A 23373-nucleotide genomic window follows, 5' to 3' on the forward strand; every position below is an offset into this window, starting at 1 on the left:
AAGATTAGTTGTACATGCAATAACTAAAGCTAAGTGTGCTTTATCTTATGTTAATGTGTACATGTGCCACATGCAAGCAATAAGTTAACTGGAGCTAATCTAGGTGCATGTACATCAACACAGCTAGTCTAAGTGCATGTACACCAACAATATTGAGTTATGGAATGAACCTCTAGACCAAACAAAATAGAAACATGAATTGAAAAAAAGACTAATATGCCAAACTTCAATTAGAAATGTTTATCCCACGTAAAATCAAGATTCAATAAGTCATTGTTTCCAAAGGTGTCCAGTCCATACAATGTTATAATAAGTACTAATGAAGAAAACTAATTATTGATATCAAGTACATGATTTAGGGAAAGATTCGGGCGGAGAAATGTGAAACATTTAGGAAAGCAGACAATGCTGTTATCCTGGAAGATCACAGATATTTGAATCTTGTTTGGAATTTCCTTCCTCCAATCCCCGAAGGAGATTTTGGGTATGTGCTCTACTTCTTGCATTTTGGTATCTTTTTATCTAAACATGAGACAAGATGTTTTAATACACAACAATTAGCATAAAGTATAATATTAAATAAACAATTATAAGTCTTGTATGAATATACCTGCGTACGAAGGAATTGATTCTGAACAATTAGCATTTCCTCCTGCATATCATAAAACGTCAGAGCTTTAACAAAACCTTACTTCATCTCGAAACAACATTCTTTGCCCCACGAAGTTTAATAAGGCATTCCAACTCCATTCCTTATTAGAATGCTATTGAGAAAATTAAAATAATTCACTGAAAGCGCAGGAATATTAGGTTGAAGATAAGTAGTACCGTTTTTTTTAACGCTTGAATTTCTTCAAGAAAAATTCTATCCTGCGTATTGAAAATTGAATATTTTCAGCAAATGATGGATCCCAATTAGTAAACTCATTCGATACTATTTGAATAATTACTATAAAAACATTTAAATTATAAAAATAAAACGGTAACGAAATTTTCCTCTCACCGTCTGTAATCCAATGCAATCTATTCCCCTTTCCAGACGCACTTCAAGTTCATTAAGTTCGTTCATACTTAAGTTTGAGATACTATCTCCCATCAATTTCCTATTTTTCATTTCCACAATCTTTTTATAATTAGCATTACTGTAGAATTTTGAATATTTCATGTCCCATAAAATAATCAACCAAGACGCTTGAATAAGTATAGTTGAATACGAACCCATTTGCATTGGTTAAAATGTCAATTTCTTTCTCCAACTTTGTTATAGCATCTCCCCAACGCTGTATAGATTAAATGTTATTAGAAACCAGCCTTCATCATTTAATCATTCTTCAATATTAAAATGGAAAAAAATTCAAAACTACATATTTATGTAAATCATCAAAATACATCCCTATCAAATTTCATAACTTCATATAAAATTGATTGAAAAAATAATATTATAATAATAATAATAAATATTATAATCAAAAGATATAAAAATTTTAATAGGACTAAATATTCAAATATACCTCTAAGCTTGGTTCCGTAATCTGATTCCATCGTGTATCTTTCATATACGTCTTTTTGTACCTCTCAATAGTGCTACAAACACTTTTTCACAAATCATGAAATTATCATCTCTTCGCATAATATAAAAGTCATGAAATTATCATTTCTTTAGATAATATAAAAACATTCGGTAAGAAGGAAAAATTGTCTACTTCTAAATAAATATAAATATAAATAAAAATACAATATTTTAAAGTAAAGGTGATTAATTTTCGTTTGAATTTTTTTTATATAATTAAATATGAATATACATATATAATTTTTTTATATAATTATATATGTATGGGGTTAAATATTGTTTATGGTGAAATTGAATATTATATTAATAGTTGATGTTTTTTTTTCATAATATTATTGTATATCTATCAAGATTCAGTCTTTTTATTGAAATGGAAAGGATGTACAATGATTTGGTTTTTGTTCTCTTTAGTTGAATTGCTTTTTTGTGACTTTAAATGTAGAATTTTGGTGTGAGTATCTATTGTAAAATTCCAAGTCTGATATATCATGAGTAAGAGTCCTTTCATTAATGTCTTTAATTTTCTAAGATTAAAGCTATCTCAAATGTGTCCAAATAGAGCTTTATTAACCATTTATTTATAGAGTAACACTAAAAAGAAATGTAGAAATATGTGATAAGGTCAATATAGAAAGGATCTCTTAAGATAAATATATGTGCATGCACCCTCCAACCAAAAATATATAATAAGAAATTTCTTTACATTTTGGCAAAGATGACCTTAAAATTCACGAGGAAAACTCCACTTCTAGAAGTAATAAAAGAAATAATCTAAGTTATAGCATTTAAGATGGATCCCATAGATGTAGAAATTATCAACATAAAGAGTCTATCAATCAAAGCCATCACAAGAGGGACCATGCAAACCATGAGATAAAAGGAAATGAGGTCCTTAAAAATATAGTTGATTTTCGAAAGGAAAATCCATGAATAGTAAATCTAGAATAAATCATACTAAACTTATCATGTATAACCTTAAAAGTTCCATGTGGATCTGAATATTGCACCAATAAGTACAAAATATGAGGAAGTAAAAGTCGAAGAGCCGAAAGTAGAGGAGAAATAAATAATTTTATAATCCTTCACAAGAAAATGATTAACATGGTCTAATACATGATAATAACATCATCATGCTTACATTACATAAATATTTACCTTTCAAATTTATAATTGTGGAAATGAAAATAACTAAATCCTGCACCTCTCTCTATCTTAATATATTAAATCAACAATTAACAACAAAAATATTTGGTCTCTCTACAACGCCTATAAGCTTGACTAAAAGATAAACCATAATCGCTTAACATGCTAATATTAGAGTGGATTGAATCCACTACCAAAAAAAATAGAACAAGAAGAAAAAAGAATTTCCATGCCAGCCATTAGCCATCTATTACAGATAGCTAATGGAGCCCTCTCATTTGCGAGTTATTGTTGCTATTACAACCACCCTTCAAATAATTTCCTATGCTTTGATTTTATAGCCTCCCTTCTGTCCACGGGAGCTTATCATTCACTCTCGTCAAGTATTCATGCTATGATCAGAACTTATCTTTTAATGCTTTGCTTGTGATGTGTTTTTTTGATCCTGGTTTCATACCTTTCAGGCACAAGATATATGTTAACAGAACTTTACATCATTATCGGTCTTCCCTCCAGAAATAGCGCAATCTTGGAAGGTAGGCCAGCGAATTACACAATCTTGATAGGAAGGAAAGCCTTGAGCTCAAAAGCTATGTAATTCTGAGAAAAAACCTGACCTTAAGCTCAGACAATGTGAAACTCTTGCCTTGAGCTCATAAACTACATAGTGCACTGAGTCAAGGAGTTACTTAGTCCTTGGGACTATGCAATCATTATTGGTTGTGTGAATGCCTGATTTCCCGAAAAAGAAAAAAAAAAAAAAAAAGAAAAAAGTAATACATAGAAAATAGTGAGTGGATAATTAATTTCCTAAAGGATGACACAAGTTGCTATTCTGGGAATTCTGCCAGTTGTAGCTTTTTCCTTGATTTTAAGCATGCACATCATAAAACACAACCAACCTAGATATATGTAATACGTGCCCCAAGGGTGCATTTGTACATTCGATCTTGAATATTTAGGCTTCCCATGGAGATCAAGGAGCCTTCAGTGGAGTTTTTGGTCTTTTTCTGGGTGACTTTTTCTTTTCTCATCTTTTGTCGCTTTTTTTCATTTCACTTCTGGGAGTCCCATTTCGCTTGTTTCTTTTCATGGATACTAGAATTTTAACTTATATTATCTTGTAAAAGTGTTGGTTTAGTCCTTCATTCAACTTTTCCAAGTGTCACATCAGTTTTCTTATTTTTACTCGTTAGTGGTCATCATTTCAGCGACCATGCATGCATGTTGGTTCATCCTTTTGCGTGTTATTCTTTTGCACTTGCTTTGCATTGATCTATCTATCCTTAGTAAGATCTTCATTTTGACTTGCACCATCACTCAGATCTACCAGTTTCTCATACTCGTTTTGGGAAAATCTTCCGTTCACATGGCCAACAAATGCCTTGCTTACCTCTGAATTGTGGAAGTCCAAGGATCAAGCTTGATGCTTGGCCTCTAAAGCTACACAATGCACAGTACTTGGCTAGCCCAACTGCACATTGTATAGATCCATGGCCCAATCGTGCCCTATGGTCACTGAGACTATGAAATGTCCAGTCCCTTCCTCAGTCTGCCCAAGCTGAGATTGTACATTGCACGGTCTCTAGCCTCAGAATACTCCCCTAGATGCAGAGACTACACAATTTGAACTTCATGTAGCCAATCCCTCTCCCTTCACCTTAGGATTCACGTGGATTTTTCCTTCCATTATTGTGGTTGCTGCTGTGGTCTTGCGTTGTGAGTCAATTTGTTGAAGCTAATTTTTGTTTTCCATGAGTGCTTTTCCTCCTACAGGTATTGCATTTTTTGAGCACTTACCTTCATCAATTACTATCATCATCACACCAAATAGATTTTCATTAAAGGGCACCATTGAAAATAACACTGGGGAGGGTGTTGAAAGTACTCCAATGAACTTTTCAGTTTTTGTAAATACTCAACTGTTCATATAGAAGGAGTCGGATGTCACACAACACAAATTAAATGAAGCTTTCCCATCAAGAAGCTTCAAAGTGGATCTTTAGGACTAACAGGTATATATCAATGTCCAAAAGTTAGAGCTACCCAAGGTTGCATGTGGGTATTTCGATTTCCCACGTCTATATGTTGTGAGGTGGATAACTTCTCATATAGATCTCAAGACTAGGACTCTTAACAATTCCAGCAAACAAAGGCTTGCCTCTTTTCTGGCGCCAAATTATCATCTCATGTATCATTTGTTGGAGCTAGAATCGCTCATGGGTTCTTACTTCTATGAAACCACCAGCTACTTGAGCACCAAGGATATTATCAAAAGTTTGGTGAAACAACCATCAAACTTCCCTGAGACACCCACCAACGCCTATAAGAAAAAATCTCTCAGGAGGTTCTATCAGTTCTTCATAATTCTATGTTGCAGAATCTATGGTCAATAGAGTATTAAGACCTTCGCTGAAGGATGGGAATTCTTGTTGAACCAGGTTATGAATGAAGGAAAACCATTCAACTATAGCTGAATATCCATGTATCTAATGCTCAAAATCCTCCCAAGGGGAAACAAGATAGATTTTACATGTCCCCCCACCTGTTGGCTGTAATTTTCACTCATAATTCTTTCCATCACAGGAATTAGACATGGACGCCAAGAGAGTTTGCGTTGCATATTTAGCGAAATCCTCTTTCAGTGTGCATCCACAAAGGAGTAATGGAAATTTTTACTAATCACTTCCTCATTCCGTTATACAAGTCAATATTTGAGGATAATGCACCTTTCATGTCACAGGGTAATGGAAGTAGTGTCAGAGATAGCAAAGTCGTTTGATTCACTAGATGGTACTTTCCTCAAAGTGTTTGGTTGACAGAAGTCATTGCATATCCTGTCGAGGTATGCCACTGATAAAGTGGTCATGCAATAAGTTGTGTACCATCTTTCCACACAGTTACTAGTGGTTTTGAATAGGAAGAATAAAAGATTTTTCCCGCTTTTCCTATGTAGATAGAAATGCACAAAATCAAGAATATGAAAGTTGCAGACATCTAACGAAATGAGATCGAGAAATTCACAATTGGTCGTTTGGAATTCAATCTGTACTATCCAAGTAATTTTTGTAAAGACCACTGTGCAAGGATTCACTATCATTGGCCAAGGAGGAACTTTCATAGACCTGATGAGGAAGCATGGAAAAATTGTTATAATGCCTCCAAGTCCCACTTATCAATGAGTTTCACTTGAAAATCATAGGTTACTCAAATGAAAGAAGCCACTCCATAAGCAGTATTAGTGCAAAGGCACAACCCACTACAGGAGAAGGGCAAGAGTAAATTTGTGCATAGTCCATTGGAAGAGAAGTGTTGCAAGATGAATATATATCTAATCATCTTGAAAGCGGCCATAGCAGCAAACAAGAAGAGGAAGAAATGGACGAAGGGGGAGGAGATGCAACTGAGGGAAGAAATATGGCAGAGGAGATTGGAGGAAGAAAGGTAGAAGAAGGAAGAAGAAGAAAAGTGACGAGTAAAAGAAGACAAAGTCACACGAAGGCAAGCCAAGGAATAATGGCAAAGCCAAAAACTAGAGGAGGAGAGAAAACAGATGGAGGACAAGGATTACACTAAGGAGATTGAGAACTTTATTGTCATCCAAGACATTAGGCTGGAATGAGAGCCGCAGAACTAACATTTTGACCTAATTCTAAGCACATAACACTTCACCATTCAGTGCCCCCCTCCTCCATCAGAGATAGGTCCAAGCAAGGAAGTGGAAATTATTAATCTTGATAATGGTGTGGTTATGGCCATGTATAATCTTACATATGGCATGCTTCAGAAGAATGTTGTGCAAGCAATGAAGAATATTTTTGGGCAGATCTCGCATCTTCATTCATCCGAGAAAGAGTGATTATGAAAGAGACCAAAACAATTTTGAATTCCATTTCCGCAACCAAGTTGGCCTTTGCAGGTGCTATAAAGTCAAACATGGAGTATGTAATGGCTGAGAAAAAAAAGTTGGTAAAGAACTTACAGGCTGTAAGGCATGAAGTTGAACAACTATGAGAAGAGGTTCAGAAGGAATCTCTCGTGCAATTTTATCTAGAAGAACTTAAGGCAACCATACTTGGTGAAGTATCGACATTGGGAGAAACTTTGTGGAGATTTTATGAAGAGCTCGTCACTGTGCATAAAGTAGTTGTCTACTTGTAGGACATGCAATAAAAGTGTAAGGATAATGTTTAATATCTTAAAAGGTTTTCCATAAAACCATCATTGTAGTGCATGAATGGTCAATGTAATACAAAGGAGCACTATCCAAATTGGTAAAGAAACAAGGCAACATGGAGAGTTAGAGAAATCACAAATGTCGATTATCATTTAGAGCAACGAAAAACCCACCTCATTGATCACCAATATTGAAGCCTCATATGCATGATTGTACAATGCCATGGATTTAAAAGTGGAATTGCAAAATATCCTATCATTTGGCTCACTCACTAAAGCTAAACACAAGAATCAAGTTAGGCAGGAGGTTCAAGAATACTTAGACCCATTTAGATAGATCGATACCATGGAATATCTTGAAGTGGATAGGAAGAAAATGAAAAATTACACTGGTGGACCTGTTCAAATCAATACTTTGATGCTCCTGCTAAAGAAAGAAACTCAAACTAGCTCCAAATCGGTGTACATGGGTGTCATGGAGGCTAGAGTCCACTTTTAGACTGATCCTAGCATACAGTTTTTGGAAGTCATCACACACTATAAAGCTTAGCACCATCATGTGACAAAGAACTTACAAGTCGAAGTTGCTAAGATGGAGTTTCCCAAGCTTATTCTTAACTTATTTTTCTTATTAGGCTGTCTAGTTGGCTTTACCCAATTTTGTCTTATATGGGTATGAATATATTGTAATATTTTGTTGTAATTCATTTGCAAGTGGAATTCGAAGTGTCAGTTATGGAATTTGAATATTCATTTTGTAAAGATGTTAAAGAATCATGAGAGAAGTCCACGAGTCACAAAATGGAGATGAACGGTCACCCAGTTTGCTATAAATATGTCCTCATAACTCATGTAAAGGGCTTTTGGTAGCCAAATTGTTGGCTAGGCTTTTAGCTTGGGAGTTCGTTGAGAGCCTTGGCTTCTCCATGGCATAGTGGGAGTATCTTTATTTGGAGGAGCAGGTTTAGACTTCATATTCCACTAATGGGAATAATGGTTTGTCAATGGTATATGTATTCTTGGAACTCTCACTTTAATAAAAGCTCTGATTCGACATGTTTTCATGCATATGTTATGAATATAGTAGGACTATTCTTGTTACGTTTGCAATATTTGTTATTTCCCTTACACTAATTCTTATGAACTATTTCATTTTCATTAGTATGAATCTTGTTGAATTTGTGTTGTATATTTCCATCATGGTTAACTTGTGAAGTGTTTTGTAGGTTAGCTTTGGATTTCTTATTCTTGTGTGTTCCTTTTAAGATGCGTATTATTTCATGATTCTAATGGGTTCACTCATTTCCCCCTCATGTGTTATAATATTTCATGCATCGCACTTAACCTTCCACAAAGTCACACAGTTGTTAACCAAACTAACAATTACACCACTCAATTTGTTATTGTAGCCAAGGCACATCATCGAAACCTACTGCTTTAGCAACTGGACCATATTTCAAATGGGGCTTATACACCAATTGGCTTGAGGTCTGTTTGGGATTTCATATCGAGGAGAAACCTTGAATTTCGATGGGTCCAACATCATCAACATTTTTGGTGCCGGAGGGAGGCTAGGTGACAAGCTGAGCATGTGAAGTTAGTTTGAACTTTCCTTATATTCTAATGGATTCTCCCATATCTTAACCACGATGTTTTTTTCCAAAATTACAAATATGAGAGATCCCATAGGGATAATCAATGACTTGTCAAATTTGAAATTTGATGGCATGTGTGGAAAAATGAGTCTCGAGCACACACCTCACTTTCTTGAATTTTTCACTAAGCACACTATTCACTATGAGGATACTGCTTATAGGTTGTTTGTTCTCACATTCAAAGAGAGTGTGAAGGAATGGTGTTACACATTATGACTTGCTTCTATACACTCTTTTGAACATATTTTCAAAGAGATCTACCATCACTTTGAAAATTATGATTATAAATCTATTTTCAAGAAAATCACGCATTTAAGAAAAGAACCTAACAAATATATTAACAATTTTCACAATCGTTTCATTCATTTTTCTTTTGAATTCTCTAAAGATGATATTAATTATAATTTAATGAAAGAGAATTTTGATTCTCTTATTCGTATTTTGATGAATCCAAAAGAATATGAATCTTTCGAATGTCTCCTTATATTTACTAGTTATAGAGCTCCCAAATCTACTATGAAGTAATTTTCTATTCAAAGTCACTCTTTGTCTTCTTCTCATAAAAAACTCCATTTACATAGATTAAAGTTGGAGAACTTGAGAGTCCATTTGTCGATATCCCACCATCTTCTGCAACCTCACATATTTAGAATTTAAATGCAATTTTCGACTTTGAAATTGAGATTTTTGGTGATGTTCTTTGTCCTCGCTCTCCATCTATTGATTCATTTGGTCCCCCTGATTGTGAGTTGTTGTGTTGACCTATTTCAACCATTTCGGATGTTTATTAGGATCAAAATCAAGATGGATTTAGTGTTAACCAACTAACTTGTGATATCATTTATGACGATTATGTGTGAGATTCTATTTCTGAACAAGAATTTGTGATGCAAGTTGATGTTTCTCCCTGTTCACCTCTCCTGCATTATCCTCACATATTTTGTGATTTTTTCACACATGTTGAATCTATTATAGAATCAGTTTAGCACAATGTTAACTCCAATCATACCCAAAACTCCTGGAATGTTAGTTTTACATATGAATATGGAGAGGAATAATTTTCTCTTCTTGATTCCTCCAATCAATCATCTGATCTTTTTGAAGAAACAGAGGGTGAAATTTCTTATTTTCAATCTTCCCCTCTTTATAATTCATCAAATCAAGAGGGTGCCTCACGTTTCAATGTTGAACTTTCTCGTCATGGTTGTCATGATCTCTTCATTAAATCATCTAGTCACGACTCCGAATTTTCTGCTGCTGATCATTCTAGGGCACCCATTTTTTATGATCTACGATCCAATGTCTTGGAACTTCCACAAGCTATTGATGCAATTCAACCAATGCTGATGGTTATGCCAGGTTCTCATATTCTTGAGGTCAGTCCTAATCACAATCATATTTGTCGTTTATCTTTCAAGGATCCTCATAATTCTAATGTTCAAATTGAAAATTGGTCCTTTCTACAATCTTTCCACCCTCCATTTGCTTTGCACGATGTTATCGCTCAATCATTGGAGGAATCATACATGGAAAGCTTGTTCGTTAAACGTAAGTTTTCTACTTTCTTTATTTTTTTCAAATTTAGAAGTTTTAAAGGATGCTCTTCCATGTCACCATGTTGTGATGTGTACAAACACCAAAATGAAACCATAGAATGCTTTGCATGTGATTTTTGGTCATATTTTTATGCATTCACTTCCATGATTCGAATGTCAATGTATGTATCTATTTATCTTACTTTTATGTTGGTTTTCTTGAATATATTTCTTGATATGGATAACCTCGCCTATATAGGTCATCCTATGTGTCAATTTTTATAATTGAATTTTTATTTTACACAAGACTGACCTATTCTCAGTTAGTTTTTGAGTAGAGTATTTTGTTGTTTTTTATTTTTTGTTTTTCTTCATTTAATTTCCATCTCGCCCCTTTTATTTCCTTTTTATTGTAAGATAGCTTCCACATGAGACCATGTTTGCTTTCTAAAGTAACCATGGTGAAGTTCAAGAGGAAATTGTGCTGCTGTAAATTCTTGGTTATCCATTTATTCCCTATCTTTGCATGGATCTTGCACCCTTTAGTCAATGATACCTTGATGGAAAATACGTTATTTTATGAAGAGACCATAGTGGAACCAGATGTTTAACTTATAGCTAGTACAACCTACTCTAATTAGTTTTATAATTGTTTAGTTTTGCCTCGTCATCTAATTCAAGTATGATAAGGAGGGGAGGAAACTTTAACAAGAGAAGTGTATTTAAGAGGTGTATAAATATCCTTCTCTGAAGGGACAACCTCTTATTCTCTTAATAAGTCATGATCCCTCTTCTACCTGATTAGATCCATAAGTGTCTATAAATAGTTTTTTCAACAAAAATGAAAAAATAATAAAAGGTGAAAGAAGAGAAATGCTTCATGTGAGAAGTGGTGAAGCAGGAAACTCCAACAGGGTACTGTCCAGGCTCGTTGGCATCAAAACATTGTTTGCATCCCTTAAGTGACTCTGTCGAGGTACCGTCCAGGCCTGCTAACAGTAGAGAAACAACAAAGATGAAAACCAAGACTTTGAAAATTATTTTTCACTCGTGTACCTATATACTCCCCATCCCCAGTTAAAACAACTGAGTTTGACTTCTCTTTGTCAGTGTTTTATAAGTGAAATAAATAGTAGGGACTATATTTTTAAGTTAAGCTAAGTAAATAATATATGGTGATCAATGGTTAAATAATACTTTCTAAAGAGTAAGATCTAGTTTACACAAGGCAAGACCTATACAGAGAGTTGGAGTTCTACTAGTCTGTCACTAAGTGATGTACCTGCTACAGCTGCCCTCCAAAATGTTTCTTACGATTTGATTCTAGAGCATCCCTTCTATCTAAAAGATCTTATCATTCATTATTGTCAAGTATTCATGTTATGATTAGGACTTTTATTTTCATGCTTTTCTTGTGATGCGTTGTTTTTATTTTCGTTTCATACCTTTCAAGCACAAGTTATATCTTGAATTGACTTGGCAGCATTACTGGAATTCCATCCAGAAATTGTGCAATCCTAGAAGGAAGTCCTGCCTTGAGGATATGAATTGTGTAGTCCACATAGCTAGGCCAACCTTCATCTCAGAAACTATACAATTCTGGGAGACAACCCAACCTTAAGCTTAGAAACTACGCAAAGCTTCCCTTGAGCTCTCAAAATGTGTAATGTGCTCAATCAAGGAGTTACCCAATCCTTGGGAACTGCACAATCCATCTTGGCAGTGTGAATACCCAGTTTCCTGAAAAAGAAAAAACAAAAAAAAAAATTCCTTATAAAATAGTTATTGGATAATTAGTTTTCCAAAGGATGAAACAAATTGTTATTTTTGTAATTCCTCTAAGTGTCGCTTTTTCCTTAATTTTAGGTAGGCATGTCATAAACCCTAACCATCCTAGATATATATGATAGAAAATCCTATATCTCATTTGTATATTTGATCTTGGACCTCTATCCATCCCAAGGAGATCAAGAAGCCTTCGATGGAGTTTGTGACGCTTTTCTGAGTGTGTTCCTTTCCAGGTGAGTACTTTTTTCGTCTTTTGTTGCATTTTCTGTCACTTTTTGTCATTTCTATTTTTTGAGTAACATTTTTCTTGTTTCATTTCATGGCTGAGGGATTTTTTACTTATATTAGCTTATACAAGTCTTGGTTCAGTCTGACGTCCACCGTTCACAGGTGTCACATCAATTTTCTTGTTTTTTCCCATTAGTGGTCATCATTTCTGTGACTCTCAATGCATTTTTGTTTTTCCTTTTTCATGTTGATCTTCTACACTTAATTTTCACTGATCTATCTATCATTAGCCATATCTACAATCTAAATTGTACCATCACTTATATATTCCAGTTTCCCATACTCTTTCCGCGCAAATTTTCCCTTTATTTGGCTAGAAGTTGCCTTACTTACTAGGGCATTACGCAAGTCCAAGGCTCAAGCTTGATCCTTATCCTCTAAGACTGCACAATTAATATTTCTTGGCTATATCAACTATGGCTTGTGTATTTCCAGGGCTAAAGCTTCTCCCTTGTTAACTGAGACTTCCCAATGCGCAGTCTCTCCGTTAGTCTAACCACACTCATAATATGCGTTGTGGAGTCTCTAGCCTCAAGTTTCTCCCATGTATGTTGAGAATGCACAATGCATAGTTCATGTAGACATTCCCTATCCCTTCACGTTAGGATTTGTGTAGATTTTTCCTTTCATTCATGTGGTTGTTCTTGTGATTGTATTTTCTGAGTCATTTTGCTTAATCTCATTCATGTTTTCCATGAGTGCTTTTCTTCCTACAAGTATTGCAATTACTGAGCACTTCTCCTCAGCAGTTACTCTCATCATGACACCAAAGAAATTTTCTTCAAAGGAAACCACTAAAAGAAGCACTAGGGAGGCCGTTGAGAGTACTCTAATTAACTTGTCATTTTTCTCAGATACTCAACTGTTCATAGAGAAAGAGTTGGATATCACATGGCACAAAGTAAATGAACCTTTCTCAACAATAATCTTTAAAGTGGATCTTGAGGATCAAAAACTATATATCAATGTCTAAAATTTAGGGTTACCCAAGGATTCATCTAGGTATACGACTTTCCAATGTGCATACGTTTTCGTCTGGAAAATTTTGCACCATATTATCCGCTCATGTATCATTTGTCAGAGGTAAATCGCTCATGATTTTCTTACTTCTATGCAACCGGCAACTACTTAAGCATCAATGATATTGTCAAAAGATGGTTGAAAGAGCCAGTAAATTTATGCCAGACACCCACCAACAGCTACAAGATAAAATCCCTCAGGATGGCCTATTAGTTCTTGATAATTTCTTGTTGAGTAATATATGGTAAATAAAGTACTAATACTTTCCCCGAAGAGTGGGCATTCTTGCTAACCCAGGTAATGAAACAAGGAAAACCATTCAACTAGTTTGCCTTGTTGGCTTAATAATGGCAGATCCATATAGATAATGCATCGAATCCTCCCAAGATCAAGAAAACAATACTTTACATGTCTTCCAACCTTTTGGATGCAATTTTGACTCACAATTATTTCCCTCTCATGAATTGGACCTGGACACCAAGAGAGTTTGTCGTGCATATTTAGTTAAAGTTTCTTTCAAAGTGCAGCCACAAAGGAGTAATGTAAAGGCTAAAGGACCAGTTCCTCATTTCATTATACAAGTTAGTCTTTCAGGAAGAGCCACCATTCATTTCATGTCGAGAAATGGAAGCAATGTTAGAGATAGCAGATTGGTTTGCCTCGCTGGAATGCACTTTAACTTAGATTGTTTGGCGTACAAAATTCATTGTATAATCTGCTGACATATGCCACCAATAATTTATTCATGCAAGAAGTTTAAAATCTTTCCACAAGGTTATCAATAGCTCTATACAAGAAGAAGAAGAAAGCACCTTGACCTACTCTTACTATGTAGATTAGATTGTACAAAATCAAGAATCTAAAAGTTGTATACACCAAAGGAAAGGAGATAACTAAATTTGCATTCAGCCATTTGGAATTTATTCCAGTAAATACCATTGTGCTAAGATTCATTATCAATGGCCAAGTGGGACCTTTCACAGACTGGAGGAGGAAGCATGGAAAAATTGTTATAATTCTTCCATGTCTCATGAACAAGTCATCTACTTTGTGGAACATCACAGGTTACTCCACAGAAAGAATTCACTCGAGAGCCCGTAGCAGCAAAAAAGCACAACCTAGTGCGCGATAAGTGTAAGAGAAAATTTGTGCACAATCTAGTGGAAGAAAAGATCCATGGGATGAACAAAAATCCAATCATCTTTAAAGAATCCGTAGCAATAGACAATAGGAAGGAAATGAAGCACGAGGAGGAGATGTAATAGAGGGAAGAACAAGAGCAGAGGAGATTAGGGGAAGAAAGGTAGAAGAAGGAATAAGAAAAAATTGCAAAGAGTAGAAGAGCAAGAAGTTGCATGAAGATAAGCCAAAGAATAAGAGTTCAACTGGTAGGTAGAGGAGGAGATAAGATAGATGAAATACAAGGAGCGCACTCACATGATTTAGGAATTAATTGTGATCCAATACATGGAGTTGGAATCAAAGCCATAGAACCAACATGTCGACTTGATGCCAAGCACATAGCATGTAACCATTCAATCTCCCCCTCCTCTAGAAGATCTAACTCCAAGTAAGGAAGAGGAAAATGTTCCTCTTGATGATGTATCTAGCTATGGACACGTACAATCTCAGGTATGAAGAGCTTCAAAAGAATATTTTACAAGAAAGGAAGAAACATTTCATTTACAATCTCACATCTCGTGCATTCATTAGAGAAAGGTTGATTATTATATACAACAAAATAAATTTGAATTCCATTTTCATAGTCAACTTGGCGTTTGTGGATGCTACAAAGTCAAACACAAAGCATCTGATGGCCAAGAAAAAATAGTTGGAAAATAAATTACAGGCTGCGAGGAAGGAAGTTGAACAACTTCATGAGGTTTGGAATGTATCTCACACATAATTTTATATGGATGAAATTAAGGCAACCATACTTGGTGAATTATTGACATTAGGAGAAACTATGAGAAGATTGTATGAATAGATTGTCACCATGCATAAAGCAGTTGTCCACTTGCATGGAATTCAGGAAAAGTTTAAGGATAATCCTAAAGCTCTTAAGTTTGTTTATACAACCATCTCTGTCATGCATGGATGGTCAATGTAGTACAAAGGGGCACCACCCGAATTGGGAAGAAAATAAGGAGACATGTAGAGTTGGAGAAAGAACTAGTGCAGATGATTGTTTAGAGAAGTAAACAACTCACCTCATTCATCACTGATATTCATGCCACATATGCACAATTGAATATGGGGAAATTGCACAAGCTCCCATTAGTTGGCTAAGTCATGGAAGCAAAACGTAGGAATCATGTCAGGTAGGAGGTTGATGAATACTTGTATTGGTTTAGAAATATCACTACTAATGAATATCATTAAGTGAATCAGCAGAACATGTAGAAGTACAATGTTGGCCTTGTCCAAATCAATACTATGATTCTTATTCTGAGGGAGGAAACTTAGACTAGTTCCAAATTGGTGTACCCAAATACCATGGAGGCTAGAGTATGCTTTCAACCTAATATGATCACACAATTTTGGGAAGTCATGACATAGTACAAAGCTTGGAACCGTCATGCGATCAATAACTTACAAGTAGAAGATGTTGAAGAGTTTCCTCAAACTGAAGCTTAACTTATTTTTCATATTAGGTTGTCTAGTTGTCTCTACCCAATTTTTTCCTATATCGGTACAAGTATATTGTAATATTTTATTGTAATTAATTTATAAATGGAATTCCAAGTGTCAATTTTCAAATGTGAAGAGTCATTTCGGAAATAAGTTTAAGATTCATGAGAGAAGTTTAAGAGTCACAAAAGCAAGATGAACAGTCACCCATTTTTTTATACGTATGTCCTCATAACTCATATAAAGGGCTTTTGGGATTTAAGTCATTTGGCTAGGATTTTAGATTAGGATCAAGAGATTGGGAGTTTGTTTAGAGCTTTAGCTTCTCCATAGCATAGAGGGAGTATCTTTCTTTGGAGGAGCAGGTGTAGACTTCATGTTTCACTATTGACACTAGTGGTTCATCAATGGTATATGTATGCTTGGAACTTTCACTTTAATAAAATCTTAGAGACAACACGTTTTCATGCATATGATGTGAATATAGTAGCACTATTCTTGTTATGTTTTCAATATTTTTAATTTTAGTTATGTTAATGCTTATGAACTATTTCGTTTGAATTAGTGTGAATTTTGTTGAATGCATGTTGTTATATATTTCCATCATTGTTAACTTGTGAACTGTTTTTCCAGCTAAATTTTGATGTCTTTATGCTCATGTGTTCCTTTTAAGTTGCGTGTTATTACAGGCTTCTAAGGTGCTCACTCATTTTCCCCTTGTGTGTTAGAAACTTTCATGCATCACACTTCACCTTCCACAAATTCACACACATGTTCACCAAATTCGTGATTACAACACTATATGTGTTATTGTACCCATGGGACATCATTAAAACCCATTTCTTTGGAAAATGAGTCATATTCCAAATCAATGGCTTTTAATGATGTGCCATGGCAACAAAATCTCTAAGATACTTAATGGGAAAATTGTTTATATTTTCTCAAACTACAGTTGGTATAGGTAATCAATTTACCAAGTAGCATGTAGCATCTAGTGTCTATGCCTAGTATTCATCTCATAACGCTATGGCACTAAATTACTTCAGAAATTTCCGTCGTACTCTTATTTAATCCTTTTGCAACTCCATTCTATTAAGGTTCGAATGTCGTAGTCTTTTTCATCGCTATCCTACACTTCTCACAAAGTTCCTCAAATTTATTTTTGTAGAATTCTCCAATGTAATTTATTTTTATACCCCTATTTTATTCCTTATATGGTTCTATACAAGATCCTGAAACTCTATAAATTTATTTAGAAACCTAGATGTCCTTTTAAATAAATAACTCCATATGTTCCTCCATAAATCTTTATGTAAATGAAACATAATACATAGATTCACCAAATGATGGAATAGGAATATGTACAAACACATCACTATGTATGAACTTAAGTATTCCCCTTTCTCTTATAGAACTAGATGTGAAGATTACACAATTCTATATATCATATATCCAATGTTCACATAAATCAAAGCCTTCTAAAACATTGGACATACCTTAAGATATATATTTATGATGTTATGATCAAATTCACCTATCTCCAATATGTCCCCATAATTGATACCAAAACATTAAAAATATAGAAAGGTTGATGCATTCCTCTTTTCCACCATTGTGAACAACATAACTAATAGAGTATCATTAAAAGTATTTCAAAACCACTTGAAAAGTGTTATAATCCAATATCCCCTCATTGAAACCGTTCATTTCTAAAATATCTCACATGTTTCATTTTCAAAATTTGTATGCATGGAAATATCATCTATGTTACTCATGGATGTCCTGGTTTTAGATAAATTTATAATTTGTAGAACCCCTGGGATAGTTCTAATCTTTTTTTCATTTTTTAAACATAAATTGACTCTTCCACATGCTTTGATATGGGATTTAAAGTAATCTCAAAGAATAACATCACCTCCATTTTACCTTTCATATTTACAAAAAAGGTCCTAGTTTTGAGCCATATGAAATGAAATACTCTAGTTTGTAAAAGTTACACCATGATAAAAATGTGTACTTATGGATGCCACATAAAATTCAACTCAAATCATGGATCAATTTTTTGTTATATATTCCTCCATCACTTATCTTTCGTTTCCATTGTATGACTTATTATAGGTAAAACATCGTTGATCACACCCTTCGTGTATTTTCTCCTCATTTTTTTTTGTAGTGAAGATGCAACTACATCCTCAATATTAATGTGGATTGAGTTGTGCTTCCAAATAATACAAAAAAATCATCTTAAGAGCCTAGAAAAGAACATGATAATGTAATATAAGTATCTTCTTCCTCCAAAATAATATCAAGAGAATCTTCTAAAAAGAACATAATATCAAGAGAATCAAGTTGAATTACGATATGATGAGAGTTAGGACTATTAAAAGTCACAAAGACAACATTTCAGGGAAAAATATCCCCCCCACATCTATATAAAGGTGGTACTTCTGCCTAAATAGAGGAAATGATGAATAAAATGCAAATAGATAATACCCCAACTAGGACTAGGACTTATATGAAACAATTTTTAACAATCCTATAGTAGAACATTTAGACAAACATAAATAAAAGTTGCATATTTGTCAAATATAATTACATATTGATTGAATTATCCCAATTTACTTACCCTAGGTGATTAAAGGTGCTCTTCTGAGATTCTTTTAGAGATGCTTATTTTTGGCATAATGTGTGTGTTGTCTATGAACTTTCTTTAAAGTCTATTGGAATCCTAATGAATTCCTTAGGGGGTGTCGATTAAAACATAAGTATCACCTCCACTTTATACTTTCCATGGTGGAAGAAACAAACCATATACTATAAAATTAATATGAGCTATAAAAATGGCCACAAGGTCAAAACCATGGGTAACTTATAATTCTTCTAGTTATAGCACATCAAAATATATACCATATTCATCTCTATGAGAGATTATTTGAATACTTAAGTGGCCACTTTTGATATGAACAAAGATAAATTGTTTGTTTCTCCTCTAGTAGAAGAATGTAGACTAATGTTTGTATCTACAACTAGTTTATACCTAGAATAACTTATGAGATAGATATAAATGGATTTCCTTCAAACCCAAATAGTCAAATGAATGAAAAATATTCTTAAAAATGGAAAAGACTCTTTTGTTTTAAAAGAGGAAAAGTTTCAAAATAACACCTATTACCCAAAAAAATAAAAAATTTATATATTTTGCAAGGAAAAATTTATATGTGTGATAAAATGAAAACTATATATTGTATTTCCACAATCAGGGGTACCAAAAATGTATTGGATCTATGTCAAAATTGGTATACCATGACCTGGGTATGCCCTTTACGACATTATATAAGATAATGGCATAAGCGAGATCTAAAATGATGAAGAATTTATTTTTCTAAATAAAACTCATAAGCTCGTACGAATGTTCGGGATAAATTGCATGAAACAATCAGTTAACGATCCCTCATGAATATAATAATGAAATATATAGAGGAAATATCTAAGAAAAAAGTTTGTATATTATTATCTAGTAGTTCTGCGAAACAATCATGAAAATTCCATACCATACTAGCAAACACCAGATCCTAGGTTTCTTCAAAACCTTCATAAGAAGTCTAGTTTGTTCATCATGGTTATTTAGGGAACTATCCATCATCACAGTATTAAAAATTTTATTTTCTTCTAGAATTTGAAGAATCAATATGGAGGATGAGTCAAGACTGAATAATTCATTGGTAGATGTAGAGTTATGGTAAGTAGAGGAAGAGATTGAATATGTAGAGGTAGGGGAAGTAGAGGAAGAGATTGAATATGTTGAAGTAGATGTAGAGGTAATTACCAAATAAAAGTAAGAACTGTAATAGAGCGGGGGAGGTAGAAGATAAATAGATAGGTATGAGTTATATTATTACTACTTCAAAATATTACCATCATTATGAAAATGAATACAAAAAGAAACAATCATTTTTGGAAAAACATAGAGAAAATGTTTCCAATATTGAAAAAGGGATGCTAGATTCAATGTTCATTTCATGTTAAATCACTGAAAGAATAAAAATAACCATCCATAATTGCTAGAGAATTGATAGTGTACTCACATTATAATCAACAAGAATATTTTTTTATAAAATTGATAAATTTATTCAATTTGAAATTACTTTAGTAGGGTATGCGAAGGTGTTATGCATGTCCTAACTAGGAATAATGAGAAGAAGTATATTTCTAATGTATTTTATCTACCAAATATTAGACATAATAATTTGATTATTATAAAATTGTGTCAAAATTGTTATGATGTCATATTAAAAGACTCCACATGCACAAACTTACGTAAGTAACAAGGTACGATAGTTCATACAAAAGTTGAAATTACTATGAAACAATTTTCTCATTTAATCTGAGGAATGTAAAACTATCACGGTCATATGGACAAAAAATTTCAAGAATAAATTAAAGTTGGTTGTGGCATCTTATTTATGGTCGCCTGCATTTTAGGAAACTTGGTGTTTTGCAGAAACTACCATTGGTTTAGGGCTTATCATATTGAAGTTGGAAACAAACACTTGTGAAATATGCATTCTTGGAAAGAATTAAAGAGATGATTTTCTAAAATCCTCATGTACAATGAAGGAGCATCTATGATTTTCCCACATATGTGTGGGTCCAATGCAATACTTTCTATTGGTAGAAGTTTTCATTTTCTATCATTCATTCATGAGATAAACAGGAACGTTTTGGAGTATTTCCTCAAAATAAAAATAGACTTATTCACAATGTTGAAAGTATTTAAGGGTGCAATGGAATACTTTCCATTGGTAGAAGTTTTCATTTTTTATCATTGATTCATGAGATCAATAGGAATGTTTTGGTGTATTTCCTCAAAATAAAAATTAAAAATTAAAAAAAAAAACTCATTCACAATGTTGAATGTATTTAAGACCATGGTAGAAAATTAAAATAGAAAATATTTTAAAGTTTTTAGATTAGATGGAGTAGGAGACCACGAAGGAAAATAAATCACGTTTTTTGTATTTAATAATTAATTAAGGAATTTCACCACGAGACACACTCCACAACATAATTAAGTGGATACATAGAATAATTAGACCTTTATGAACATGGAAAGAATTATTCTTAAATATACATTTTTTTTAATGGTTTTTAGGCTATGACTATTACCTATTTAGTCTAAATAATGAAAATAACTCCAACGAATAGCGTTAAAGGTAAAATGTCTCAGAAGCATGGAAAAAAGAAGAGTCAAACATCTCTCATCTTTAAGGTTTTGGTTTTATCTCCTATGAACATGTACAAAGATATCTAAGGAGGAAAGTTCACAAAATTAATCGCAATAGCATTTTTTGGGGCTCAATGAACAATTCAAAGTGTATAGACTATATAATCTAGTCACTGTGCAAATTTTTGATGATCAAGGATGTAAAATTATTGAAATGATTAAGATAAACAAACAATGGATAATAAGAATCCAAATCTCCCAATAGATAAATAGGTGGAAAGTTCAAAACAAGAACTCACCACCCCAAGATTTCCATGTTTATATGTGTAAAGACAAGAACATAGTTATTCTTCCCATAGAGATTGAACATATTTAGTGCAAAATCATAGAAATATTCCTTCTGGTAATCAGTTATTATATTTGGTGAGAAATTAGAGAACAATGAGTGTGAGAGAAATATATGAGTGTGTAATTACATGGATCCACAAGATCATTTTTCCTTATTATCCTATCAACCTACTTCTTTAGAAGAGGGTTTGAAAGTAAAACATTGGGTAAATGTGATGAATGATAAGATTGAACCTACTAGAAAGAATACAGGATGGAATTATTTTTAACTCCCAACTAATAAAACAAGGATTGGTGTTAAGTGGGTGTACAAGAAAACACTGGATGAGAAATGTGAGGTATAGAAATGTAAGGAAATGATATTTTCCAAAGGATTTGATTAACAACCATTTATTGATTGTGGTGAAACCTTTACTCTAGTAGAAGGTTGGATATTATTAGATTTATTTTAGACATTTCAATTGAAAACAAATGGGAAGTGCATAAGATGGATGTGAAGTCATCCTTCTTGAATGACAAACTAGAACATGAGGTATTTGTATGTCAACTGCCATTATTTGAAGCAAAGAACAAGAGTAGAATGTGCAATTTGAAGATATATTTGTATGGATCGAAGTGACGCTCAATGATTTGTTACAATCAAATTAGATAATATTTACTAAAAATGGGTTAAACAGGAAAAGTAATGAGCCTACTATCCATACCAAATTAGGTCAACTAAAAGTCCCTCTAGTTTATATTTATGTTCATGACATGATATATAATAGATATTTAATGTTAGATAATTTCAAACATGCTATGAAAGATAATTTCAGATGATAGACATTGGCCTCATGATGTACCTTTTGGGATTTGTGGTCAAGCAATTTTGTCGAGATATTTTCCTATAGCAATGAAATTATCCTATAGATATCTTACACAAATCTATAGAAAAATGAAATGATCCGGACTTAAACAAGAATGCAACAAATTACAGAGATAACCATAAACACTGATATGCAACGGAAATAATACTTCATTTCCTTAATGTAAAAGACTGAAATGTGCTTACAAACAGTAATGGAAATAAACTAGCTAGGGCGATGGTAGTTTATCTCTAAGAAGCGATGTGATGGCTACATGCCTCTGAACTGTGTTACAATGAGGCTCGAAGGCCTATTTATTGTTGAGAAACAATGGAAAACCCTTAACATTCCAAAACCTAACCCTAGAAGTTGAAATGCCAAACTGTGGGGCCCCGTTTGGGTAAATTGTTACATCAACCTCCAAGGGTCGTAACTTTGGAATATGATCTCCGTTTGACGCGTACAATAGCTCGTTAGAAATATCTATCCGGGAACTACCACTTCGGAAAGGAAAACATCGGTCCATGGACCCATGTTGCCCCCAGATTTCCTAAAAGTGTCGTTTAGGGCCTCAAAACGGCTCCGAAAGTTCAGGACCCGAAAAACTGCTAAAAATAGTAAGTTGTGCTACAATTAAGGAAACTGAAAATGCTGAGAGAAACAATGGTGGGGGTCCAGGTGGACCTGGTAGGTAGCCACCAATATCCACCTGGATCATTCCTCCCCCCTTAGGAAGCAATGGTCCCCATTGCGTTGAATTCCTCCATGAGATGAGGAAACTTTTGCTGAACTTGGTCCCTAGTGAGCCACTTGCCCTGTGAAGGAGTTGGCCTACTTTGACAACTCGATATACTTGGATATTCTGTTGGCGAGTGTTCTTGATCTGTGTGTCCGTGATCTGATCAGTTGCAGCTTGTTCCATGAAATCTGGATTTAATTATGTGGGTGTGAGCTATTCTACAATGTCGTATGTGTCTAGCAATGGTGGAAAATATGGCCGAAGGCGGTCCACATTGAACACTGGGTGTAGGCCAAGGAATGGGGGAATGTTGAGCTCAAATGAATTATCTCCCACACCCTTAGTAATGGTGTAAGGATCATATCGGAGTGGTCTCAGTTTCTGATAGGCTCCAATAAGGCGTTCCTTTTG

General features: G+C 34.0%; 1 protein-coding gene across 1 annotated transcript in view; it reads right to left on the reverse strand.

Annotated features, from left to right (window-relative positions):
- Positions 1-255: 255 nt before the first annotated feature.
- Positions 256-23373, reverse strand: part of LOC149157881 (agamous-like MADS-box protein AGL11) — a 132069-nt gene continuing 108951 nt past the window's right edge. Inside the window, exons 3-8 of the mRNA XM_089437673.1 lie at positions 1512-1593; positions 1219-1280; positions 1004-1103; positions 829-870; positions 611-652; positions 256-522 (exon numbers count right to left, since the gene is read on the reverse strand). Of these exons, the coding sequence (XP_089293799.1) occupies positions 412-522; positions 611-652; positions 829-870; positions 1004-1103; positions 1219-1280; positions 1512-1593 (439 nt within the window). The 3' untranslated portion in view covers positions 256-411. The remainder of the gene's footprint in view (positions 523-610; positions 653-828; positions 871-1003; positions 1104-1218; positions 1281-1511; positions 1594-23373) is intronic.

Source organism: Pinus tabuliformis, chromosome 5_2 (genome assembly GCF_031772625.1).
Source record: "Pinus tabuliformis cultivar Carrire ecotype Pingquan chromosome 5_2, CPIR1, whole genome shotgun sequence".
Lineage (NCBI taxonomy): Eukaryota > Viridiplantae > Streptophyta > Pinopsida > Pinales > Pinaceae > Pinus > Pinus tabuliformis.